General features: G+C 47.9%; 1 protein-coding gene across 4 annotated transcripts in view; it reads left to right on the forward strand.

Annotated features, from left to right (window-relative positions):
* LOC138489485 (zinc finger protein 154-like) overlaps positions 1 to 27,319 on the forward strand; it is a 153,596-nt gene that overhangs the window by 64,157 nt on the left and 62,120 nt on the right. For 2 of the 4 annotated variants that reach the window (XM_069617225.1, XM_069617226.1), the window contains 2 exons: positions 7,689 to 7,811; positions 19,058 to 19,117. In XM_069617225.1, coding sequence (XP_069473326.1) covers positions 7,689 to 7,811; positions 19,058 to 19,117 — 183 coding nt within the window. The remainder of the gene's footprint in view (positions 1 to 7,688; positions 7,812 to 19,057; positions 19,118 to 27,319) is intronic. The other 2 variants (XM_069617227.1, XM_069617228.1) reach the window with 1 other exon arrangement.

The following is a 27,319-nucleotide window of genomic DNA, read 5'->3' on the forward strand; positions in this document are numbered from 1 at the left end:
GAAAATACAGAGGGAAGGGCAGGAACCACTGAGAGGGCATCCTTCATGGCGTTGCATAGGCCACGATAGAATACGATTGCCTTTTTCTCCTCTGGCCAGGATGTTTCAGCAGCGAGTTGGTTATACCTAGTAATGTATTCTATCAATGATTGTTTACCTTGTGTTAGATCCAGGAGTTCGAGATCCCTTGATTGGGCCTTATAGCGTGTATCGAAGACTTTGGCCATTTCTGATACAAGAAGATCAAAATCATATAGAGCGGGATGATCGTTCTCCAGCATTGGGTTCGCCCAGGTGGCCGCCACCCCAGACAAATGGGACAGAAGAAACGCGGCCTTTGTAACAGAATCGGGAAACGCTAAGGGCCTGCACAAGAAATGTAATTTGCATTGATTAACGAAAGTACGATACTTCCGAGGGTCCCCCTGGTAGCGTTCTGACGCAGCAAGAGGGACAGGTGTAGGAAGCAATACAGGAGTGGGTGCAGGGGCCGTGACAGGTGCTGGTTGGGCTGGGGGAACTGTGTCCCCGAAATCGGCATCCGTGGGTAATGGGAAACGTGTGCTTTGTAGGGCGTCCAGACGGTGATGTATGGCTGTCGTAGCGGTAGCCATGTCGGTCCTGAGGGCCGCCACTGCCTGCAACAAAGCGGTCACTGGATCCCGGCGGAGGGATTCATACTCTGGACGACCAAAAAGGCTTCACAGTCTGTTACGAAGTTCGTTGGTCGTGTAGAGTATGAACAACCACTCTGTCCCCAAGAAACACCCTGACAACACCAGAAATACTGTCAGCGTGATTATTAAGGCCACAGGTGGAAGTCCCCAAGCCAGGACGCGGGACAGCCGGAAGAACCCCTTGAGCGCTGTAAGGCAAGGTACAATGGTTATGTAAGTAGGAAAGCAGGACACAATCTTCCCAAATGCAAATACCAAAACACTGGAATACCTGTGAGGACTTGTGTCTTTCCCAAGGCTGAAAGAGGCGTGAACCTCCAGACTGTGGCTGGACAAGGCTGTAAGGTAGAGCAGGTAACCACCTATTGTAGGACCGAGGTCCTAATGAAACACGGGATCCGTAGAGAACTCCAGGCAGTCCGAGGTCAGAAAACAGATGATTCAATGTTCCAGAGCCAATGAAGGGTTAAGCAAGGACTATCCGTGTAACAAGCGTAAGTCGGCAATAGGCAATCCAAGTTCCAGAGTCAGTGAAGGGTTAAGCAAAAACGATCCGTGGAGCAAGCGTAAGTCAGCAATAGGCAATCCAAAGTTCCAGAGTCAGTGAAGGGTTAAGCAAAGACGATCTGTGGAGTAAGCGTAGGTCAGAATAGAACAGGTCCTTGAACGAAGAGAGAGCATCACGTGATCCTAGTTGAAACAGATGTGAAGGACAGCCTTCGGTTTTCGAACTCCTTTTATCCCTGGAAGGGACGCACGTGACAGTATCACGTGAGAAGTGAACCGAACGCGGTGTAGCGTTGCTAGGCAACTAAGAGACGCGCCGGGCAGCGCCGGTCTCCGCGAAGGATGTGAGTTCCTGGAGTGAAGGAGTCTCCACTTGGTTTGCCACAGCCGTGAAGGGCGATAAACGCCAGCTCCGCCAAACATGCCATGCCGTGCCCTGTTGTGTGAAACGTAAGTGGGAAACGAAGTACATGAATCTGAGCGTGTGTGCCGGGGAGCGCGGATAGAGGTAGACGCGGAGGGGCGTGTCCTTGACTTAGTAGGAAGCAGTGTGACATAGTGTTAGCAGCGACACACCGAGAGTAGAGAAGAATCAGCCGACTCAGTGGTGTAAACATTTACAGATACACAGAGACCGAGAAGGGAAATAGTCTACCTGGCAGACCTTGATGACGAATCGAATAGAAGATGCAGCTATGGAATTAGAAACTGGCGAGTATAAATGAAAGCTGACTCCTCTTTCTAACTACAGAATAAGAATAAGACTCCTTTGGATTAGAGAAGACTCTGGATCTCATTTGAATCATATTTTATTGTCCTGACGAAGGCCTATTATATATTTTTTCCTGGGGATCGCAACAGATAGGCGAATCCCAGAAGAAAAGGCCGAAACAATGAGTGTTGACATGACATTATTACCACATCCTGCAATAGAAAAACGAAGGATAGCATTCAACTAGAATCCCACAGGGATTCAATGGATGTCATAACAAGCAGATAGGATAGTGGTAAAAATAGAAATAAAATTGACTGATTTGTCCTCGGGACTTCACTAAACTGTTTTGAGAATATAGAAAATAATTATGCTTGTTATGGACCTCTGTATTCCCTGAGTTCAATGTTCGTGGAATGGTTGAACATTGCTTTTAATTCTATTTTTGTATATTTGCACAACGTTATGTGGCACTTTAACTCCTTTATTGCACGCATTGCACTTTAAAATATGATGTGATATATGGTTTTTATTAAAAAACGTTTTTTTTTACATAAAAGGTTCTTAATAAAAAAGATTTTTAATATTTTGAAATAAAAAGATGAATATATGTAATCATGAGTAAAAAAACGGCCTCAATATGTTTGGAACAAAAGAGTTGGAAATTGTAACTGAGTACGCCAATTGGCTGCTTGGTAGGGCATTTATAGACTATGAATTAGAGAAGCAGGAGGAGGGGGACGTCTGTTTTTTGTGTGAATATTGAACCATGCATACGTTGAATGTGCTTGATTTTAACTTTTACTAAGTGTGATGAACCGACCGTTTATGGTTGTTTAACCAAAGAAAGTACTTTGACTAATAACCATAGTAGCAGAGTAGGAAACCCCCATACTGTGCACCCCAACTCTAGAGTGAAATCAGCACTCTCACAAACTTGGGGGGGGTGGGCAAACACTTTATGTCCGCAGCTCGGTGAAAATGTCAGTAAGGAAATAGCGTCACCAGCGATACAGGAAGCCAGAATACAAGACCATTCGGCCACCATCTCAGTTCTGCCTGGTTTAAAAATGGTGGAAATTGTTTTCGTCGAGCTTTACAAGCCCAGAGACATAGGGCCTCATTACATGGTAGGAGGTAACCATGCAGCTAATAGCAGCATGGCTACCCCCTTACTGCATTCCGGGTCCGGGTAGGCGGTATGGGGACTTACCGGGTCATTCCGACCCTGGAGGACCCGGTAAGTCCCCATGCCAATGGGAATGGGGAAAGAGCTAATAACGATACTGCAGTTTGAGGTAATGTTATTAGCTCTGAAGTCCCTCAACGGGTCCCGTCGTTAACGCCTGGTAAATCCAGGCGTTAAGGACGGGACCCGCTCAGGGACCTCGTAGTAGGGCGCTAAGTGATTACCGGCACCGGTGACCTTACCGGTGCTGGTAATCCCTTAGCACCTACCGTGTAATGAGGCCCGTAATCACCTAAACTACTATAGATTGTTGTCCATAACGAAACAGACGGACTATGATTTCCATTAGAGAAAGAGCAACAACACACGAAAGGGAAGAGGGCCAATGGAATGCTGTCCAATAGCCTGACCAAGAGCTAAGGAGAAATGACCCAGCCAATTCCTGCCCTTATTGAAGTACTAGAATCCCATGCTACAGTATAAAAGGAGGACAGTGCCGTGGGAGTTAGACACTAGCATGAGGAGAGACTAGCACATGGATAAGCCAATCAGCACAGACCTTGAGAGAACGTAAACTGCCAGGAGTGTGAGAGCTCCAAGTAGCCTGCAGCAGGCTACTGTCCAGACCCTGATGTAAGTCCCAAGTTGGAGAATAAGTTGGAGGGTAAGTTAATCATTGCTACCTTACAGAGGCTGGAGCCTGGTACGTATTGGAGATGTTTAGAACCTGGAGAAGAGTCGTTAGTGGGTGACCCTTGGCATGCGAGTAACAATTACTTCGGTAGGAACAGCGCCCAGGCAGTGGGAGATAAAGTGCCATCCATGTCCCTTGAAGATGCCCCAGGGCACGGGGTAGAAGCATGAGGTTTTGCCCCAGAAGGAGTGTGTAGAAGCTACAACTCCAGAATCCCGGAGGAGGAAGTGTCTTTTGAAACCAGTTACGAAAGCATGGAAAGTAGCTCAAGAGTTGAGCAAATTGGAGGACGCGTAACAGGTGCAACAACCCTGCAAACCTGTTGGTTAGAAAAAGAAATTGGACTCTTTATTTATTTATTTATTTATTTATTTGTATTTGTAAAGCGCACGTATAGCCCACAGGCATCAAGGCGCTGTTGCAGCAGTTGTCTTATTTGCACATATTTGTCTTAGTTACGTGAGTATGCTTGGCTCATGGTTACAGTGAGCAGGAGACATGTGAAGGCGTTATTGCGAATGGAGATCATCATACAGTAGACATGATTTGGCTCTCGGTTACAGTGAGCAAGATACATTTTAGGTGTACAGAACACCGGTAGGCTGGAATGACAAATCAGCAATATTGAGATCCGCAAATCAAGGCCCTTAGGTGAACAGCATTGTTTTGATAGCTTTCCTGAAAGCAAGTTGCGATTCAAGTTTTCTGGCTGGGGGAGAGAGGGCATTCCAGTGTGAGGCTGCCAGTACCGGAAAGCTGGAGCATCCTGCTCGCATTCTCTTTGATTTAGGCACAGAAATCATGTTCGTGTAGGCTATTCTGGTAGGTCTGGTGGGTACCTGCTTAACAACTCTTTTTGCTAAGTATAGGGGTGCACGGTTGTTGATGCACTTGTGTGTTAGAGCAAGGGCTTTAAAGACTATCCTCCCTTTAATGGGTAGCCAGTGAGCTTGCTTTCTGGTCTCCGAAATGTGTTACCTATTAGAGATGCCAGTAGCTGCCCTAAGGGCGTAATTCTGGACTATCTGCAGTTTGTAGAGGTTTTTGTTGGAGGTCCCTAGGAAGAGGGCATTACAGTAGTCTAATCTGGATCCGATTATGGCTCTTGCAATGGTGAGACAGTTGGTCTTTGAGAGATAAGGTCTGGCTGCGTTAATTAGTTTGGAGTGATAGGCGGAGGTCGAGGCAATGGCATTGACCTTCCTATTCATCGAGAGGTCTGAGTCCAGGTAGACGCCCAGTGTCTTTACAGCTTGTGATACTGGGATAAGCAAGTGGTCAATAGTGAAGGAACTGTATTGTTTGTCCATTTTTTTTTAGTGTGGCCGGTGATCCTATTATCAGGAGCTTGGTTTTCTCCCCATTGAGACATAACCAATACTCGGCCATCCAGGTTTGGATAGTGGAACAGATGGCCTTGAGGGTGGCCGAATCGGCTCCATAATCACCTGTGAGTGGGATGAGGACCTGTGTGTCATCAGCATAGTTGGTATATGTGATGCCCAAGGCGTCCAAGATTTGGAACAGGGGCCTTGTAAACAGGTTATAGAGGGTGGGAGAAATGCAGGATCCCTGTGGGACTCCACATTTGATGAGGCTTGGGAGGGCACAGGCTGAGTCCGAGAAGACTTTCATAACCCTTTCCTGAAGGAATGAGGTGATCCAAGCAGACTCTGGACTAGGAACCTAAAACCTTCCGAGTACACCCTGGCACCAGACTATTCCTCCTCCCCCCTGACACTGCTACTGACCCCACACTAGGAACCTAAAACCTTTAGAGTAGACCCTAGCACCAGACTATTCCTCCTCCACCCTGACACTGCTACTGACCCCACACTAGGAACCTAAAACCTTTAAACTAGACCCTGGCACCAGACTATTCCTCCTCCACCCTGACACTGCTACTGACTCTAGACAAGGAACCTTAAAACCCTCTTTTGTAGACCCTGGCTCCAGACTATTCCTCCTCCACTATGACACTGCTACTGATCCTAGACAAGGCACCGTAGAAACCTCTAGAGTAGACCCTGGCACCAGACTATTCCTCCTGCAATGTAACACTGCTACTAACCCTGGACAAGGAACCTTTAAAGCCTTTAAAGTAGACCCTGGTACCAGGCTATTCCTCCTCCATCATGACACTGCTACTGACCCTAGACAAGGAACCTTAAACACCTCTATGTAGACCCTGGCACCAGACTATTCCTCCTCCACCCTGACACTGCTTTTGACCCTAGACAAGGAACCTTAAACACCTCTAGTGTAGACCCTGGCACCAGACTATTCCTCCTCCACCCTGACACTGCTACTGACCCTAGACAAGGAACCTTAACCTCTAGTGTAGGCCCTGGTACCCGACTATTCCTCCTCCACCCTGACACCCCTACTGACCCCACAGTAGGAACCTAAAACCTTTAAACTAGACCCTGGCACCAGACTATTCCTCCTCCACCCTGACACCGCTACTGACCCCACACTAGGAACCTAAAACCTTTAAACTAGACCCTGGCACCAGACTATTCCTCCTCCACCCTGACACCGCTACTGGCCCCACACTAGGATCCTAAAACCTTTAAACTAGACCCTGGCACCAGACTATTCCTCCTCCACCCTGACACTGCTACTGACCCTAGACAAGGAACCTTAACCTCTAGTGTAGACCCTGGTACCAGACTATTCCTCCTCCACCCTGACACTCCTACTGACCCCACAGTAGGAACCTAAAACCTTTAAACTAGACCCTGGCACCAGACTATTCCTCCTCCACCCTGACACTCCTACTGACCCCACAGTAGGAACCTAAAACCTTTAAACTAGACCCTGGCACCAGACTATTCCTCCTCCACCCTGACACCGCTACTGACCCCACACTAGGAACCTAAAACCTTTAAACTAGACCCTGGCACCAGACTATTCCTCCTCCACCCTGACACTCCTACTGACCCCACAGTAGGAAGCTAAAACCTTTAAACTAGACCCTGGCACCAGACTATTCCTCCTCCACCCTGACACTGCTGCTGACCTGGACAAGGAACTTTTAAAGCCTTTAGAGTAGACTCTGGCAACAGATTATTCCTCCTACACCATGAACTGCCACTTAGAACCTTCCCTTTTGTAGTTTTCACAGCCAGTAGCCCTCCAGAAATTCTTCCAACCTTTCCCTGTGGGGAGGATGAGGCTGTAGAGCTGAGGCTGGCATCTCAAGCATTATGTTGTGTCCAACCTGTGACAGAGGTTGGCTGAGGGTCAGTTTGTCTTAAGTGGTGTGTGAGTTTATGTGATCAAGAAGGCGGCAGGGGAGATAGTGGTGCAGTACGTGAATTGGGAAGGATGGGGAACACGGAGGGGCGGGCAGCTCTCTTGTATGATGTGTGTAAAGAAGGCGTTACTTTGATGTAGATTTTCTCTATCCTGTGTTCAGAGCATTGAGAGCAAAAGAAAGACAGTAAAGGCTGAGTTAAATAGAGTGAAGTTCAGAAAACTGACAGATAAGAGAAAGGGGAAGTGGTTGAGATGAGACAGAATGACGGGAGGAGCTATGGAAGCGATTGATGGCGGAGAGGAAGCAGAGGCACTGAGGGAGGGAAACAGCAGATGACCTGGGAGAGAGAGCGCTAGGTCGGGGGATAGTCTGCAGGGTCTGTGATAGGACTTATTTTTGGGTCTGGTCTCACAGGTTGAAAAACCAATTCACAGAGAAAAGAGAAAGAAGCTCACCTGTCCCCCCTGTGTTCTGTGAAACCAGTCTGTTTTTTGTCAGTCAAGATCTCTTACACACATTAAGTCTGAACAACAGTTCTTGCAACACCCAGAAGAAGGCACAGAGTGCAGAAATGCTATCCAAGTCTGAAATCAGAATTCTATTAATGTCCAAAATGTGGAAATCATAGATTTTTTTTTGTGTGACAGGCAACACGATTACTGATCCTGATGAGTCATTCATTTTGAAAAGTGAGGGAAACCTATACCTAATCCACCCTCCCGACAGAGAAGGGAGAGAGGGGAAGAAAGACTGGCTCGGCTCTGGAGGAGGTACAGTATCTTTGCTTCTCAAGTTCAAACTGTTATCCTTTTTGTCCCAAATTTTAGACCAGAATTCTGTGATCAGAATAAGTCTACTCCATGTTTTCATCATGGCTCCAACATAACGTGTACCTGTCCTGAGCCTTGACACCTTCACGCAATTAGCGACGTTTGATGCAGAGTCACTGATTCTCCACTCAACTCTATTCCTTCTTGGGTTTAAGGAAATTGCAGAATAAATTAATCTGTTTAGTTCCTCCATTCATCAGTGATTTTTCCAGATTCATTGAAATTTTAAGTGGTTTGCCCACTTCTATGAAACAATCTTTGCTGGCTCCTGATGAGCTAAACAACGTCGGACCCTTCTCCCAACTTCTATTTTTAGTAAAGCAAATAAAATGCATCGCCACCCAACCGTTCCTGCAGTGTGTTGAAGATCACAATCTTTTAAACTTGTCACAAATGGCACAGAAAGCACTCGGGCTCCCATGGACAGTACAACCGCTTTTATTGTATTCTTTGTGCAGCTTATCCCTTCTCTCACCACAGCTTAGTGTTCGAATGGGGAAAATGAGGATGTTGCAGCTAATCGGTGAGATTCATCTGGTCTCACGCGCATCCACTTTCACCTCTCCCTTCTACTCTACCTGCTCTTCATGTGCCTCCTCCTCTCAGCTGCCTCCACCCTTTCATGTTAACATATGTATTTATTTATTGCATTTATATAGCGCTACAAACCCTCAGGCATCTGAGCGCTGCTTAGGTGTGTGGTACTCATTTATCGACCTCGGAAGGATGAAAGGCCTTGCCGGCATTCGAACCTCCGTCAGCAGGCTCTGCACAGATGTCAAAGCGAGCGATGTACTCGCTTTGCTATCTGACCGGCTACTTACTCTTACCTCTTCATCTTCCTACCCTCCTTCTCCACCCTACTACTACTACACTACTACCTCTGCTGCTACTTCTTCCACTCCTTCTACTACTCATCTCACTACTTCTCCACCTAACTTACCACTCCAACCACACTACTACTTAGTCACCTTCTGATTCCACCCCAACTAATTATAACGGGAAAGATAAAAAATAGGTAATTCCAATAAAGGCAATCCTTGTATTCAGGAGTTGGATCCTTTTCCCTAAACCAGTTCAGGAAGCCTGTTGAAATAAGTTGTTTTTAATAATGTTTTTGTCAAATGAATGGAAAATGTCTTTTCCACACAAAACGTCTTCCTTGATAAAGAAAAATGCCTCATCCACAGAATACTGTTGTCAGAATATCAAAACACTGAGTTTCTCCACAATGGGCCTCATTACATGTTTGGCAGTCTGGAGTTTGCCAGTAGGGGCACAGAACTCCCAGCAGGCCTGAACTGCCAGGGGTTCAGGCCCCTACCAGCAGTGTTTAACTGATGCACCGGCACTGTTGGCAGCGATGACGGTGCTTCAGTGACCCCATTCATGTGGAGTCCTATGGCACTCAACGGGACTGGGTATTTACTGTTTCTGCCACCTGCCATAATATCCCAGTGGCACCGGAAAGTCAAGCGGCGGAAACGGTGTTACAGGATCGCCAGTAACCCGTCGCCTATCAGTGTGTTTTACCAGCAACCCTGTAATGAGGGCCGATGTCTTTTGTAGAGTGGCAAAACCAAATGTCTCTCTCATGGAACACTTTCCTCAGGGTGTCGAAACCAGATGTCTTTTTTTATAATGATCATGTGTCTCCTTTGCACAATTGTTCCTTTCCTGGTCTACTCTTGTGCCAGGAATTTCTAATCTTTTTTAACTGCAACATCCTTGATATCCTTGTTTACTCTCTTGACAGGAATATCTCCTTTGTGAATAATATAGACCCATGGTGTACTCTTCTGTCAGGAGTATCTCCTTTTTGACTAATATAGACCCATGGTGTACTCCCCTGCCAGGAATATCTCCCTTTTGACTAATATAGACCCATGGTGTACTCCCCTGCCAGGAATATCTCCCTTTTGACTAATATAGACCCATGGTGTACTCTCCTGCCAGGAATAGCTACTTTTGACTAATATAGACCCATGGTGTAATCTCCTGCCAGGTATAGCCTTCCAAAAAGGATCAGTACCCGATACTCTTTATCAGGTCTTTCTGAAATCTCCCTTCCACCTTAGATTTCACACAATCATATTTCGAATGGATTGTGTCCTCCCACATATTCCTCATTTTATGATAATAGTATCCCAGCTTCAGCTGCTTTGGAAAAACATTTCACAAGGGGGTGCTGTGTTCGAGACCGCAGAGTCGATGTCCCTCGAGGGCTGCCGTCGGGCGTCGTCATCCGCTGTATAAAGGGCTCGAGCCGCGCCTGTTACCTCAGTTCCGTTTTTCCGACGCAACTGCTTTGTGTCTCGAACGGCACATCTAAAATATCTTCGACTGTGTCTTCGTCTTCAACTCCCTCCACACCCAAGACAGGGTTCAAAACATTTCTGAAGCGTGGCAGGATGATGTCTATTACCAACCCCCATCGGAATTGCCTCTGGTGCCTCAGCCCAGACCATTGGGTGGATGAGTGCGGGTCCTGTCAGGCCATGTCAAATAAGGGTCTTAGGGAACGCAGAGGTAAGCTAGCGGTGGGGGAGGACAAGTATAAGTCTTCGAAAAAGACAAAAGGATTCGGACGAATCCTTTAGAAAATCTCGTCACGAGTCAAGGAGGTCAAGATCGGAAAGTCGCTTGAGGAAGTCTTTCTCGTCTTCGACGAAAAAGTCAAGAAAGAAACGTCATAGGTCTTCTTTCTCCTCGTCCTCTTCAGAGAGGAGAGTAATTTACCCTTCAAAACACGATTCCCCAAGAAAATAGGAGGCCTTCAGGGCTTCGATGTTGAAAATATTCGAGATAGCGGCCCAGACCCCCTCGAAGCTGCCGTGTGGTGATCATGCCTCTACTCACTCTAAATGTGACAGAGGAAAATCAAGATCCAAACACGCAAGGGTTGAAAAAGAGATGAGAGTATCTTCAAGGGAAAGTTCCCCGTCACCTCACTCTAAATCTAAGCCTCCGGTGCACAAATCGGGGCAAAAGGAATCGATGTCGAAGGCAAAACTCGACTCGACATTGTCGACGACCATAGAGTAGAAACCAATTACAAAGATGGCGTCGACACCTGTAGCTTCGATAGCATCGAAGCCTCCTTCGACACCGTCAAAGCCAGCGTCTAACCTATCGACGCCTTCGACACCTTTATCGAGGCCTTCTCTAATACCAAGGCCCAAGTCAATGCCATTTTCTATGCCTAGACAGGTTCCACCTTCTTTGCCTGAAAAGGCTTTTCACCCTCAATCTAGACCAGGATTCTTTACATCCATGTCTTCTATATATGAGGAACTTTCCTCTGAAGAGGACGTCACTCCAGCTGGAGTTAGATTTGGGGCCAGAGAGGTCCCTGAAGAACTGGTGGACCCACAATCAAGAATAACAGACTTGTATGATTGCCTACAAAATGCCAGTGGCTTGGACACTTCTCCTGAAGTGGATTTTGAGAGTCCAGACCCTACAGATCATGCTGATCCCAGTTATAGAAATCTCATGAGAAGAGTCATTGATTTTATGGGATGGAAAGCAGCTTCCCCGGATTTTGACCAGGATGACATGACTGATATCCTGAGTGTGGGTCCCTTAAAAGATCCTGTTTTACCATTCCATAATGCTTTACAAAAAAGGGTAATGGTAAATTGGAATAATCCCGATTCAATTGCAGCAGTGAATAAAAACTGGAACCAAAATATAGACCAGCCTTATCTAGAGCCAGAGTATTTATCCAAGCATCCCTATCCCGAAAGCCTTGAGTTCAAGCTGCAACTTCCACTAGGCAATCAGCTTATCCATCAATACCACCAGATAGGGACTATAAAAAAGTTAATGCTTGGGCCCGGAAAGCCTTTACTTCGGGCAGCATTGCCCTGAAATCAACTAATGTCACTTGCACATTAGCAAGATTTACTTTTACCCTGTGGGACTGCATGTCTTCAGCGGCTGAACGCATCCCGGAAGGTGAGGAACAGGATGGATTCCTGGCTATAGTGAAGGATGGTAAAGAGGCTATGGAGGAACGCCTTCAGTCAGGATTGGACACAGCGGATAGTATAAGCAGGTCCATGGCTTCTAGCACGGTCTTGCGCAGATTCGCATGGCTAAGGAGATCTGGATTTGCATCTGATGTACAGTCCAGATTACTTAATATGCCCTTTGACGGCTTGAGGTTGTTTGGCAGCAAGGCAGATGAGAGCCTGGAGAAGCTGCAGACCTCGAAAGCGGCAGAAAAATCACTCAGTGCCTCTATAAAACAACCTCATCAACACTCTTACGCAGGCTTATCTTCCTGGAAGAGTCGCCCTTTTCGCTTTAATTCCTCTTTTGGAAAAGGGAGAGGGCAGGCCAGTCACAGAGGCAAACAGAGAAAACCTTTTCGTGGGCAAAAAGGGAGAGATGCTAGATCAGCCACAGCAGCGGCTACTACCCCTTCAGCCACTGCTGCAGCCGCTGCAAAGCCACTTTGAGGTCTTAACCCACAAAACCCCAGTGGGAGGCAGAATCACTCAGTATCTGGACGAATGGTGGGACATTACTTCAGATGCTTGGGCTCTAGAGATAGTGACCCATGGTTACTGTCTTCCTTTTCATCGAAGGCCTCAATATCATTCACGGGAGTGAACTCTGTAAAAATTCCAGACCCGCTCCTTGTGCAGGAGATTTTAACCCTGCTAGAGAAAGGTGCAATAGAACATGTACCTGTAGCGGAGAGGAACAAGGGTTTGTATTCCCCTTATTTTCTCATCCCCAAGAAGGACGGAGGATTGAGACCCATCTTGGACTTGAGAAGCTGGAACAAGTTCCTCAGGAAGGACAGGTTCAAGATGGTAACCCTTTCTCAGATCCTTCAGGCTCTCCAACTTCAGGACTGGCTGGTTTCATTGGACCTTCAGGATGCTTACTTTCATGTGCCAATTCATCTCAAGCACAGGATGTACCTGAGGTTCGCAATTGGTGGTTCTCATTATCAGTTTCGAGTTCTACCATTTGGGCTAACCTCAGCCCGTCGGTTTTCACCAAACTGATGGCGGAGGTGGCAGCGAGTATCAGAAGAAGGGGGATTCACGTCTAACCTTATCTGGACGATTGGCTAATAAGGTCGAGTTCATCCGAACGAGCCCAGGATCCTCTAGCCTTGACCTGCCATTTCTTACACAGTCTGGGCTTCCCCCTCAATTACAAGAAGTCACAAATGATTCCAAGCCAAAAACTCCATTTCATTGGCGCGACCCTATTTACTTCCTCAAGGAAAGCCTCGCCTCCCGAGGAGAGAGCTCACCACATTCTGCAGATGGTAACGAAATTTCAAAATGTCCTACATAAACCGGCATTCGACTTCCTAAGGTTGCTAGGCCTCATGGGATCCTGCATTTTTCTGGTGCCAGAGGCCAGATTGAGAATGAGAGCTCTTCGGTCGGCCCTCAGGACTCAGTGGTCCCAGTTTTCGGGGGAGATATCAGATCTTCTACAAGTCCCAACCAAAGTGGCTCAAGATCTTCTATGGTTGGCTCGCAAGGAGAATATCCTCAAGGGGGAACCTTTTTGGCAACCATGGCCGGAGATAACGGTAGTGACAGACACCTCACTCCCGGGGTGGGGAGGCCACACCAACGATCTGACAATCTGCGGTCGTTGGTCTCCATTGGAGTCCAAACTACACATTAACCTTTTGGAGCTGAGAGCAATCAGATAAGCGCTGAAGGCTTTCCTGCCCTCTGTACAAGGAACGAATGTCCTGATAATGACGGACAACACAGCGGCCATGTACTACCTCAACAAAAAAGGCGGCGTAGGATCACTTCCACTGTGCAGAGAGGCAATGCAGCTCTGGTTCTGGGCAATGCAAGAAGGAATCTCTCTATCGGTGTTAAGGTGTGCGTCACGTGGACGCTGCGTACCTGTTTTTCCAGGAGATGTCCGCACTGAAGAAGCCAGACTGGTTGATCCGTGGGCAGGGTGAAGTAAAGATGACACAAGGAGTCAAACCCAATTCAACTCTAAAGGTACAGGGATGAACGGCGACCAACTCCTGAAGCCACGAAAGACACTTCCCTGCGGATTAACGTGATGTCAGGACAGTGCAAGCACTGACAGGGAAGGTAGATGGTACTGATACTTCAGGTAGAGAAGTGCAGACTAGTCCAGATGGTAGACTGAAGAAGGTTGAATCGAATACTCTGTACTCCAAGTAAGCAGGTGGCAGGATAACAAAATGTAGCTCCAGGAAGGCGTTCAGGGTGTAAACAGGAAGAAGTCCCGAAGAGCTGGCACCCCGGTAAGGCAGGCAAGGAGTACAAGTACAAGAACAGGACACAACTCAGGACCCCGGAGGGAAACACACCAAGGTAAGCAAGGGAAGAGCGAGAGCAAGGGAACCCAAGGGAGAAGACAAGGAAACGGAGCAGGGAACCCAGACCCTAGGAACCCAGCAAGGACCCAGGAAGGCAGAGGAAGGGGCCAGGGAGCTGGGAAAGCAAGTCCAAGAACGATTTGCAGGAAGTAGATCAAAGATCCAAGCGCAGCGGAGAGTCAGGAACAAACCGTGTTAAGACGCGGCTTGTATCCAGACTCGGACGCTACTTATGGCACTCGGCATGAAGCCGAGTCCTGCAGTGCAAACCCACCCACGCATGCGCAGTGGCCGAACTGGGACAAGAACGAGGCATGAAGCGCATGCCCCTCTCGTTGCACATGGCAGCCCGTGAGGCCCGCGCAGGCGTACGCTTCCGCGTACGATTCGGAAGCAAGCCTACCCTTGCAAGCCGAATCCTTGGGTACAGACGCCAGGACCAGGAGCGTCCTGTGGGGGTAGCCCAGGTAAGTGTCCTAACAATCGGCAGTTCACCTGGCCAGAGAGCTAAACACGGCAGCAGACGCTCTGAGCAGGCAGAGCACAGTCTCCCACGAATGGGAGCTAGCTCAGGAAGTCCTTCAAGAGATCTTCGCCCTTTGGGGAACCCCTCAAGTAGATCTGTTCGCGACCCGGACAAACCGGAAGTGCAAACTGTATTGCTCAAGGGAATTTCCCCAGAGAGGAGCTCTAGGGGACGTGTTCGTAGTGGACTGAGTATTTCCACTCCTTGACGCGTTTCCTCCAGTCCCTGTGATTCCTCATGTAATCAGGAGGTTGAGAAAGTTCAGGAAAACCATGGTCCTAATTGCCCTGGATTGGGCCAGGAGGACACGGTACCCGGACCTTCTGGACATGTCCATCTGCCCTCCAATACGTCTTCCACAAAGAGAGGATCTTCTCTCACAAGAGGAAGGTCGAGTTCTCCATCCAAAGGTCAGGACACTCAGCCTTCACGCATGGTTTCTGAGAGGCTAAGATATAAGGATTGGGACCTCCCGGATGACGTAATAGAGATTTTGCTTTCGGCCAGAAGGCCAGCCACAAAATCCGTGTACTGGTGTCGTTGGAACAAGTTCAGTAACTGGTGCAGGGATAAGAATGTGGATCCATTTCTTTGTAATACTCCAACAGTACTTTCTTTTCTCTTACACTTAGCCAATTTGGGGCTCCAAGTTGGAACTATAAAAGTTTACGTGGCAGCACTTTCTATTTTTAAGTGCTCCTCGGAAGAGGTGTCATTTTAAAATGCCTTTGGTGCATTTGGATTCCCTGGGTGCATTTGGATTCCGTCTTTGGAGAGAATAAACCCCAGGTAAGATACCGAGGACACCTCCAAGGAGCATTTCTCTGGCTTGGTGAACAAACTAATTTTTGTGTAGACGGAGCAAAACTTCGCTGACGTGTTTCTGATGTTCAGGCAGTGTTCTGCGCCCAGATACCTGAGGGTTTGGAGCGCCATATAAATGATTTAACAACAATCTAGTCGAGAATACCAAAATGTCATCTAGATAGACTACCACTGATGCATACCGGAGGTCAGCGAAAACCTTGTCCATTAACCACTGGAACACAGCAGGAGTGTTTATGAGACCAAACGGCATCACTTGATATTCAAAGTGCCCTAGAGAGGTTTGAAAGGCTGTCTTCCATTCATTGCCCTTCCTTATCCTTGGCAGATGATAGGCCCCCCGGAGATCCAGCTTGGTGAAAACAGTGGACCCTTGTACTGCTCTAATACATCCTTGATCAAAGGCATAGGATATCTGTCTTGGACAGTGAGGTGGTTAAATCTGCAATAATCTATACAAGGACGAAGCTCATGTGTGTCTTTCTTTGGAATAAAAAATAGAGAAGCCCCTGCGGAGGACCGTGATTCTCTGATGAGGCCGTTCTGTAGATTGGCTTTGAGATGCTCCTTAAGAGCCCTCCTTTCAGGCAAGGAAAGAGGATACATTCTGCCAAAAGGCACAGAAGCATCGGATACCAAATCGATAGCACAGTCCTCGGGTCGGTGTGGCCACAGAGAACGGGGGACCTTATCTTCGAAGACCTCTGAGTACTCCTGGTAGTGCGAAGGTATGGACTGCACCACCGACGTGGATAAGGAGATCCTCCTTCCTTCCTGTGGTCCTTGGACTTGCTGGGTAAAGCAATGTTCAGTACATTATGAGGAATTAAACCATATCGTGTTAGCAGACCAGTCTTTTCCGGGATTATGGCTGTGCAGCCAGAGAATGCCCAGTATGATGGGGAAGTGGGCTGCACGAATAAAGTCAAACACTATAGTCTCTGGGTTTGATTCCAGTACGATGAGTCCTGAGGTTAAGGGGGAGCCATCCACCCCTTCAACTTGGATGGGCCTCTGTTTCTCTTGTAGGGGAATGTCTTTGTCCTTGGCCCAAGAGATGTCTATAAAGTTTCCGGCGGCCCCGCAGTCGAGCATGCCCAGAAATTCTATTGTAGGTAATGGTTCGCCGTGTAGCTGCACTTGGAATACCATCAGTCAGTTGTCTTCCTTTTCGTCCACTGGTTGGGTGTTATTGCAGGGACCTGAGTGATCACCCACGAGCCTATCCATGTTTAGGGTCGGGGTGTTGCATTCCCCTGTCGTCGAGGAGGGACTTCAGGGCAGTCCCTCAAGAGATGTTTAGATGATCCACAGTACATACATAATCCTTGTTCTCTGCGTCTCTTTCGCTCTTCTGATGTTAAGGGTCCTTGAGCCGTGCCTATCTGCATGAGTTCCTTCCCCAGAGATCTTTCTGTGGGTGTCGAGGAATTGCCTGTAGGTGGCTTATAGGTTCTGGTTCTTCTTCTTTCTTGCCTGCGTTCAGATAGGTGGAACTCAATATGTAAAGCCAGAGTGACTAGTTCCTGAAAGGTAGCTGGTCTTGCCACTCATGCCAGCTCATCCTTTATATCCTCGTGGAGCCCCTCCTGAACAGTGTTTGTTCATCAGAGTCCAGCCATCCTGCATTCACTGATAACGTCTGAAAAGTGGATACGTAGGACTGTATGTCTTGTGATCCCTGTTTAAGGTCTAACATTGCTTCAGATAAAGAGTATTGGACATCCGGTCTAACACATCTAGCCTTAAACAATTGAGTGAACGAGGTGTAGTCATTCATAGCTGGATCTGAGTGGGTAATCAACGGAGTAGCCCAGGTCAAGGCGTTCCCGACCAGATTAGAGATAAGGAATCCCAACCTGTCACTGTCCAATTCGTATACTCTAGGACGAAAGGTGAAGTACAGTAGGCAAGCACTGAGAAACTCTTTGAAATGCCTGGGGTTCCCATCATATTTACCAAAGGGGAAGGTTAATGGAGGTTGATCTCCTCTGCTTTCTTCGCTTACCGCAATCTGCTGTCGCAGGGCAACATTTTCAGCTCGGAGCGACTGTACCTATACAGTCAATCCCTGTAAAGATGTGACCAGTTCTTGATACTGCTCCAAAGAAGCCATGGAGGTTTCGTGGCGTTGCAAGCTCTCGCACACCAGTGAATCCTCGCACTGCTCCTCCTCACCTGGGTCTTCTGTAGAACTGTCTTGGGTCTCCATCTTCTTTTTCCTATGTGTCTTCTTGGATTCCTCTCCTTTCCTTTCCTTCTTTTTTTCGAAGAGGCAAGGGCGAGCTCCCCCGGGGGCCACCTTTCCTGTGTAAGGGAACAATAGACCAGGGGAATTCAGAGGAGCAAGCCTCTGTCAGGGAAAAAGCCTTGCGGCTACAAAAGACCCTGAATAACTGTAGATGGCCAAAAAAGTTGTCTCAGTGATTCTTCGGCATACAGAGCGGTCTCCTGGTGGATTTGATCCAAATGGAATGAACTTCTCTGTGTAAGTGACGAAAACAATCCCAAGAAAATGACTGTAGCAGAAGTCTTTGTAATCTGAGTCCAGTAGCCAAGACAGGACTGGGAGAGTGGCTGGTAATTCTGAAAAGAAGGGGTAGAAAGCCACTGGGATTCCGGGAAGATGGCGAGAAGAAAGAACACTGAGAAATCTCGGGAAGCAGGAGCAATACCCAGAGAAGGCACCGCTGGAGTGACTGAGGGGAGAGAACGGCACGGGGCTGCCGCGGAAACCAGAGAACACAAAGAAGAGGGATGAGCAGATACGGCGTGTCAGGAGTCTGAACGCCCGAGGGGAGACAAACTAAAACAGAGGACACAGACAAAGAGGGAGGGACAGGGCATGCGAAAATACCACTAGCATCTCACCGGATAGCAAGGTTGCCACGCACACAGCCGCAAGCCGAGAAATGAGAAGTAGATGTGGCGGCCATCTTGGAAAACCATTAGACTGCTGCTAGAACAGCGCATGGAAACGTAACGGCACACTAATGGAGCTGCCAACGATACCAGCACTTCCAAAGGCGAAGCATGACAAGTTGTCATTTAAATGTATTGGCATATCTACAACAATGCTTGATTGTCGCTGGGTGTTTCAAGTAATGACTCCTTTGGTTTTTGCGTCCTAACATTTACTGTGTGATGATAGTAAAACTATTGCGGTTTTGTAGATTGTCTTTTGATTTCACAAGGGTCTCTGTACAGATGTGACCACGACCATAGACTACAACAGACCAATTCTGAAGTGCTGAAAGGGCTTAATTTCTGTGCTATTTATGACAAAAGCTTTTACATTTTACTATAATCTTTCAAATACTGTGACCTAAAATGGGTTAAACCTGTAACCTTTTAAGTTCAAATATTTAATTACTTTTCAAAGATGATTGATTTTTTTTTTTTTTGCATCTCTTAAAATCCACAATTTGTACTTTCTGAAACACTGCACACTTGTTAACTTGTTTCTCATCATTTCTTTGAGGAAAGTTGAAGACCCGGCTCATCATGAAGAGGAAGTTGGAGGAAGCAGCGCCGACCCAGGGGCGGGTGAGTTGACAATGAACCAGAGAACTTGTTTGCCCGAAGGGCAATTTCCCTTTCGTGGAAAGTTGTATCTGGTCTGGAATAGGGGCTTTACAGGTCTCAATCCCTTGTCTAACTCAACTCCCCATTGTATTAGAACGGCTGTGGCCAAAGTATCTAACATTTACCCTGGTGCTGTAACTGGAGGCAGTGGACTTGGCAGCAGCTTTGCCGATTAGGTGATATACGGAATGGGGCAATATCTAAAAAGGTTTGCGCTAGGGCAAAAATGAACCAGACTGTTTTTTGTTGTTGCTGTGTAACATAAAAATACATGTGTTTACTGCATTTCTTTTTATATTGCACAGCAAAAATTGAAAGATACGTTTGCTTTTGATAATGGAAATTGGGGCAAAACCTGTACAAACTAAACAAGTAGCAAAATTGGTTCTATGTTCATTTGACCCATTTGTTTGATGTTGATATTTTATTCATATCGCACTCGTACACAAGTGTTTCAGAGCGCAATCAAGCAAGGGAGGGGAAACGGGGGAGAACAAAACAACAATCTTATCAGGCACAGTGACATTGAGAACACGCAAGTGCATGTTAGAGGGGGAGGGGAAAAGTGCATAGAAGGGGGAAGAAGTGAAGAGTGCGGAGCAAAGGAGAAAGGCAGGTAAATAATAATAAAGACAACAAATCATGATAGTGCAGCCAGTGAGGGCAAGTGCTGATTATGGCTGCAGCCAGGGTATGTTTGAAAAGTGCAGGAGCAAAATGGGGGGGTGGGGGAGGAGACTGTATGGGTACAGATACAGACCCCAGTCTAGGGGGTGGCCCAGAGGCAGTGTGGGATGGTAGCAAGGTGAGTAGGTACCTGGGCATAGAAGACAGAGGGTAGGCAGGTGCACGGTGCCTGGAGAGAAAAGATCAGCAGGGGAGGGGGGAGAGAGCAGAAGCAAAGAGGAAGGTCTTGAGATGCTTCCGGAACCCGAGATGGTTCTCCTCAGGTTTCAGAGTGTCAGGGAGGCTGTTCCAGAGGGAGGCCCCAGCCGAAGACAGAGATGTACCCCCAGCTTGTTTCTTTGAAAAACTACTTACCCTTAGGGAGTTAGAGGTAGAAGAGCAAAGAGTTCAAGAAGGGAGGTATTTACAGCGGGATCGCTGTAGGTATTTTGGACCCTGGCCCCAGAAAGCCTTGTGGACAATGCAGAGGGTTTTAATTTAATCTGTGCAACCACTGGGAGCCAATGGAGAGATTTCAGAGCTGGAGAGATACGATCCCAGTGCTTGAGGCCAAGGACAAGTCTTGCAGTCCTGTTCTGGATTAGTTGCAGAGGATGGAGAGTAGAGGCAGGTAGATTTAGAAAGAGGCTGTTACAATAGTCCAACCTAGAGAGAATCCGAGCTTTTGGAGACAGTGAGCTTCTGGGGGAAGGAAAGGAAAGGAAGAGTACCTCTGAGGAAGTGCAGTAGGAAGTTTGACTTTTTAGAGACATCAGAGATGTGGGCGGAGAAGGGAAGTGTGGAATCAAAGATGACCCTAATATTCTTAGCCTCACAGGTGGTGGTAGGAGGAGGGCCAAGGGAGGCCAGCCAGAGAAAGGTGGGTGACGTTGTGCCAACGAGGAGGATCTCCATCTTGCTGGCATTCAGACAAAGATTGTTGGCGGCACACCTATCTTGAATGGCAGTTAGGCAATCAGAGATGACAGAGGGAGAGGAGGTGGCCGAGAGCAGCCTGAAAATGAGTTGAGTGTAGTCAGCATAGCACTGGAAATTGGAGCAGAAAATGGCAATGCAGCGGGCAAGAGTTGCCAGGTATTGGTTGAAAAGCGGTTGAGAGGTTAGACCCTTGGGGAACCCTACAGGTAAAGAGGGCGATAGATGATAGGAAGGACCCGAGTTGGACCTGGGAGGGTCGATCAGAGAGGAAAGAGGTCAGCCATGCTAGAGCCTCCTCGGTGATGCCCAGGTTATCATGGAGACTGTTGAGCAGGATGGTATGGTTGACTGTTTCGAAGGCAGAAGAGAGATTGAGAAGGATAAGGACAGAGGGAATGTTAGAGTCAAGGTTGGAGAGCAGATCTTCATGGATGTTTAGCAGAGCAGTTTCCATCCTTCTGGCAGCTCTGACGCCTTGTGGAGACAGCCAACAGACTTAAAATGAAGATTAGGCTGAGAGATGGCCAGCTTTTCCAGGGGCCTGCCCAGAAAAGGAGTAATGCTAATTGGGCGATAGTTAGCCAGACAAGAAGGATCAGCTGTGGGCTTCTTGAGAAGAGGATGCACAAGGGAGTGCTTCAGAAGGGAGGGGAGGGTTCCCGAGGAAAAGGAGTGGTTACAGAAAGCGGCAAGGGCCGGAGCGAGGGTATCAGCGTGGTCCTTGATAGTTTTAGAGGAACAGAGATGAACCTGTTTTGAAAAGGCTTTCATCGATCAGACTTGTCAAGCGACCTCATCGGGGGAGAAAAGAGGAAAGGATGAGAAAGAGGTTGAGGGGGTGGCTGAAGAAGGGTCAGCATTCACAGACGAAAAGGGGAGACGGGGGGGTAGGTGAGGAGATGGTGGACAGGATGTCCTGAGTTTTTGACCAGCTCCTTGCAGAGTTGAAAAGGTTTGGCCGAGTTGTTTGATACTACAGAGACACGGGCAGAGAGAATTGAGGTGATTTGACCTGAAGCCTGGGAGATTGTAGCCACGGTAAGAGAATGGCTAGGAGAGAGAGAGAGAGAGCCTACAGACAAGGCATTCAAAAGAGGAGAAGGTCTGAGTGGGAATGATAGAGACAGGAAACCACTCGGGAAAGATCAGGGCTACTCCCTACCCCTTACCAGGAGGATCTGGGTGCGGAGAGGATCTTGTAGCCTTCGGGGAGGAGAGTGTCAAAGCTTGTGACAGAGCTGGCAGTGAACCATATCTCAGTAAGACCAAGGACATCAAGGTCTAGTTCTTCAAGGAGGTGGCAGATGTCAGAGTGTTTGACAGCAGAGTGAGAGTTGAGAGTGGCAAGATGAAGAAGGTTGCCAGCTTTAAAGACCTTCCGGGGAGGGGTACAGATCAGAGGTACGCCATGCGGAGGGGAAAGAGCCCTAGGAGGGGCAGAGGAGGAGAGAGAGGGCAGGGTAGTCGGGGGGGGGGTGGGTGAAGGGGACAGCAGGAGATGAGAGGAAGTTGATGAGGCAAAGGAAGCACCTATCAAAGATAAGGAGATTGGCCTGAGGACCATGGACCATGATAGTGCCATTAAGGTATTAATGGCCATTGGGCTCAGATAAGGCAATACTCTGATCTGCTTCTCAGAATGAAGCTCTGACAGGGCATTGGGCTCAGGCGTGGCAATGCTCTGAACTCCTTCTCACATTGGAGCTCTGACGGGGTCCTGGGCTCAGGTTTGGAAATGCTCTGACCTGCTTCTCAGAATGGAGCTCTGATATTTCCCTGGTCTCAGATGTGGCAATGCTTTGAACTGTGTCTCAGAATGGTGCTCTTACAGGGCCCCGTGCTCAGCTGTGGCAATGCTCTGAACTGCTTGTCAGAATGGAGCTTTGACAGGGCATTGGGCTCAGGTGTGGCAATGCTCTGAACTGATTCTCAGAATGGAGCTCTGACAGGGCTCTGGGCTCAGGCGTGGCAATGCTCTGAACTGCTTCTCAGATTGGAGCTCTGACGGGGTCCTGGGCTTAGGTTTGGAAATGCTCTGACCTGCTTCTCAGAATGGAGCTCTGATATTTCCCTGGTCTCAGGTGTGGCAATGCTTTGAACTGTGTCTCAGAATGGAGCTCTTACATGGCCCTGGGCTCAGCTGGGGCAATGCTCTGACCTGCTTCTCAGAATGGAGCTTTGACAGGGCATTGGGCTCAGGTGTGGCAATGCTCTGAGCTCCTTCTCAGAATGGAGGTCCGACAGGGCATTGGGCTCAGGTGTGGCATTGCTCTGAGCTCCTTATCAGAATGGAGGTCTGACAGGGCATTGGGCTCAGGTGTGGCAATGCTCTGAGCTCCTTCTCAGAATGGAGGTCTGACAGGGCTTTGGGCTCAGGTGTGGCAATGCTCTGAGCTCCTTCTCAGAATGGAGGTCTGACAGGGCATTGGGCTCAGATGTGTTAATGCTCTGAACTGCTTTTCAGAATGAAGCTCTAACAGGGTCCTGGGCTGAGATAGGGAAATACTCTCACCTGCTTCTCAGAACGGAGCTCTGAAAGGCATTGGGCTCAGGTGTGGCAATGCTCTGAACTGATTCTCAGAATGGACCTCTGACAGGGCCCTGGGCTCAGATGGGGCAATACTCTAACCTGCTTCTCAGAATGGAGCTCTAATGGGGCATTGGGCTTAGGTGTGGCAATGCTCTGAACTGCTTCTCAGAATGGAGCTCTGACGGCCTTGGGCTCAGGTGTGGCACTGGTCTGAACTGCTTTTCAGAATGGAGCTCTGATGGGGCATTGGGCTCAGATGGGGCAATACTCTTAACCAGCTTCTCAGAATGGAGCTCTGATGGGGCATTGGGCTCAGGTGTGGCAATGCTCTGAACTGCTTTTCAGAAGGAAGCTCTAACAGGGTCCTGGGCTGAGATAGGGAAATACTCTCACCTGCTTCTCAGAACGGAGCTCTGAAAGGCATTGGGCTCAGGTGTTGCAATGCTCTGAACTGATTCTCAGAATGGACCTCTGACAGGGCCCTGGGCTCGGATGGGGCAATACTTTTAACCTGCTTCTCAGAATGGAGCTCTGATGGGGCATTGGGCTCAGGTGTGGCAATGCTCTGAACTGCTTATTACAATGGAGCTCTGACGGCCTTGGGCTCAGGTGTGTCACTGCTCTGAACTGCTTTTCAGAATGGAGCTCTGATGGGGAATTGGGCTCAGGTGTGTCACTGCTCTGAACTGCTTTTCAGAATGGAGCTCTGATGGGGAATTGGCCTCAGGTGTGGCAGTGCGCTGACCTGCTTCTCAGAATGGAGCCCTGACAGGGCATTGGGCTCAGGTGTGGCAATGCTCTGACCTGCTTCTCAGAATGGAGCCCTGACAGGGCCTTGAGCTCAGGTGTGGCAATGCTCTGACCTGCTTCTCAGAATGGAGCCCTGACAGGGCCTTGGGCTCAGGTGTGTCACTGCTCTGAACTGCTTTTCAGAATGGAGCTCTGATGGGGAATTGGGCTCAGGTGTGTCACTGCTCTGAACTGCTTTTCAGAATGGAGCTCTGATGGGGAATTGGCCTCAGGTGTGGCAGTGCGCTGACCTGCTTCTCAGAATGGAGCCCTGACAGGGCATTGGGCTCAGGTGTGGCAATGCTCTGACCTGCTTCTCAGAATGGAGCCCTGACAGGGCATTGGGCTCAGGTGTGGCAATGCTCTGACCTGCTTCTCAGAATGGAGCCCTGACAGGGCCTTGAGCTCAGGTGTGGCAATGCAGTGACCAGCGTCTCAGACATGTATTTGACATGTGGTTTTTAATAAATGTAACAGTATTTTTTTAATGGAGAGTTGTTTTACCACACATGGTATATGAAGTAACTTGTGAGGGCCTATGCTTATTGGTCCTCTTGAGGTGCTCTGTCCTGCACAAACAGCTCTGCAAACAGGATCTTTTTATCTTTAAATCCTTCTGTTCCTGGGGTGGTGAAGGGAGTGTGACAAATCTGGGCAATTCGTCCTTCCTTCCCAGGGGGAGCACCCCCTGTGAGGCTAGGGAGGTAAGCCCGCTAGGCAAGACCCTCCCTAGGGGTCTGGGAAAGTGTAATCTCACTGGGAGTGACGCCCCACTAGGGTACAAGGACTCCCATTACTACCAGGAACTCCCTTCAAAGAACACCATGCCTGCCTATATAGGAATAGAAAAGACCGATATTATTTCTGTGTGCATTGGCATATCCAACATACTAACATTACTCTCAGATATTTGGTTGAAGGCAATGCTGTGGTCCTCGGGAAGTCAAAAGCTGATGGAGATCTAATACGGCAGTAATACGTGGTAATACGGCAGCGAGATTAAAGGGATGAGAAAGCTGAAATGGAGCGGGAAGAAACAGATGCAGTGGTGAGCCTCTGACATGTGAACGTCCTGAAGGGGCACAGCCGCGCTACACTGTGGAGCCAGCAGTAGCGTGGAAGGAGAGCAGAGTGAGAGAGAGATGCTCTATGGCCAGCGTTGTGAAGGGAGACAATGCCGAAACTAAGACGGGGATGAGAGAGAGACCGCCTCACCTGGTGGCACAACCACAGAGCAGCCGTGGTGGTCCTGGTGTCAGCTAAGCATCGCCAAGACCAGGTTGCAACGAGGAAACTAAATCCCTGGTCTCCGTGCGCGAAGTGTAGCGAGCGTTGAGCCGGGCTGGCAAAGGGAAGGCAGCGCTCCCGAGAAGGTAAAGCCAGTGAGAGGGACAGATGGTTACGTCCGCAAGCTAAGCAAATCCGAAAGCAAAAGGAGCTTAACTAAAGAGAGCAAGACAAGAAGCTGGAGAAGCCAAAAGGATTACGGAAGCCTGAAAAACCTCATTGCTGGACATGGGAAAACACCCAAGAGAGGCCCTGCCGAGTCAAGCAAATCAGAGGGCTAAAAGGTTGCAGAGCCCAGGAAAATAAGTAACATTTTTCAACACTTGGAAACCAGGGAACCTAGAGAGTTCAGTTTCTGAATCCTAAATCAAGAACAATTTCAAAAAGGAAATGTCCACGTTGGTGGAATTGCACTAAGAGAATCATTTCTCCTTTCAAGGAACTGGAACCATGAATTTGTGTAAAGACTTAAAACTTGTTTTAAGGAACCTGAAGAGAGGACTGAAAACCTTACTTTGATCTAAACTATGGTAAACCCACGTTAGACTGATGAACAGTACTTGAGAGCAACCAAAGTAGCTTTGGCCAGAAGAAGCCAGACTGGAAAGGTTACTGCTCTGGCTAATTTTTATGTTAAGTTTTTCTAGTAGTGGCAGGGCCAGATTGAGGTTAGGTTTCAGACTGAGGACTTATTTTGATTTGGACAAGAGCCCGTAGTTTAGTTTTGGGCAGGGGAAATCCCTCACAGCATCAGGGACAGTTAGGCATTCTCTCTTTATTTCAAATAAACACCCTTGACATATTAATCTCTAGTCCAACTCCTCTTTCTGGTTCTCCACAGGAAACACTTTCGTTTTTTTGGTATTTCTAAAGTACATCCTGACCCCAATGGGTAGAGAGACGCTGCACCTAAAGAGATCCGTTATAGATCTTTAATAAATCTGCCTTCAGCATTTCCCTCAACTCTGATGTATTTTTATTTCCTTTCCAGTGTTTTCATTCAGGGTTCCTAACCTGTGCTGGGCCTCACTTGAAGTCTTAGGAGGCAGATATCTATGTATCCAGCACCTAACAAAGCGCAGGAGTCGGCAGCTAACTGCAGGATGCTGGTCTAGATCATGTTTACTCACTAAGCCCCTGCTTCTGGATATGTAGATTCATATCATTAATGTCTCGGGAGGATCACTCAGGGGCAACATGCTTGCCTTGGAAGCAAGATGACACGAAGCAACACAGGTTCGATCCTCGGGTCCGTGCTTAGAAACCTCTGGGTATTAAGCGTGTTATAAATAACCTATCATATCATATCATCATATCCATTGGGATGGCTGGATTAGTATCACGTTCTTAAAGATTATGCTGCAAATGGAATTAAAGTTATCCAAAACATTGGGCCCTTCACAAAATATGTTTATTAGCCCATACAATGTGATGCGCAAGTGCACCTGGGGCATGCGATTTGCTTGACACGGTCATCCTGACTGTCATGCATTTTTTAAAGTGTGGTCTGTGAAGGCATCAGGATATAAGACACAGACAACAGATTCAATGTTCAAAATAAAACACTTTATTAACTTAAATGTCAGGATAGACAAAGGCCTAACTTGCCCTGTGCTAAGGTGGGATTTCCCTCCCTAAATGAACTAAGGAACGTCTGAGTCAAAGAGTTCAACTCAAAGGTCTGTCTGTGTCCAAAACCTATCCTTGCCCTCACAACTAAATCTATACAATGTGCAGGGATGTCGGCAACCAAAGAAACATTGACCACAAATAAGGATCTGTGCTTCTTCCAGATAACAGCTTCCGTTCAACTCCCTTCCCCAAGTGTAAGGCAGTTCGGCAAAAAGATTAAGTTTTACCTTTCTTGGGTTCAAGGTGATACAGTTCTAAACAATCCTCGGGTTTCCTCTTCCCCAAGTTCCAAGTACCACAATTCGTCCAAGTACCACAAT

Source organism: Ambystoma mexicanum, chromosome 9 (assembly GCF_040938575.1).
Source record: "Ambystoma mexicanum isolate Mex_15411 chromosome 9, UKY_AmexF1_1, whole genome shotgun sequence".
Classification (NCBI taxonomy): domain Eukaryota; kingdom Metazoa; phylum Chordata; class Amphibia; order Caudata; family Ambystomatidae; genus Ambystoma; species Ambystoma mexicanum.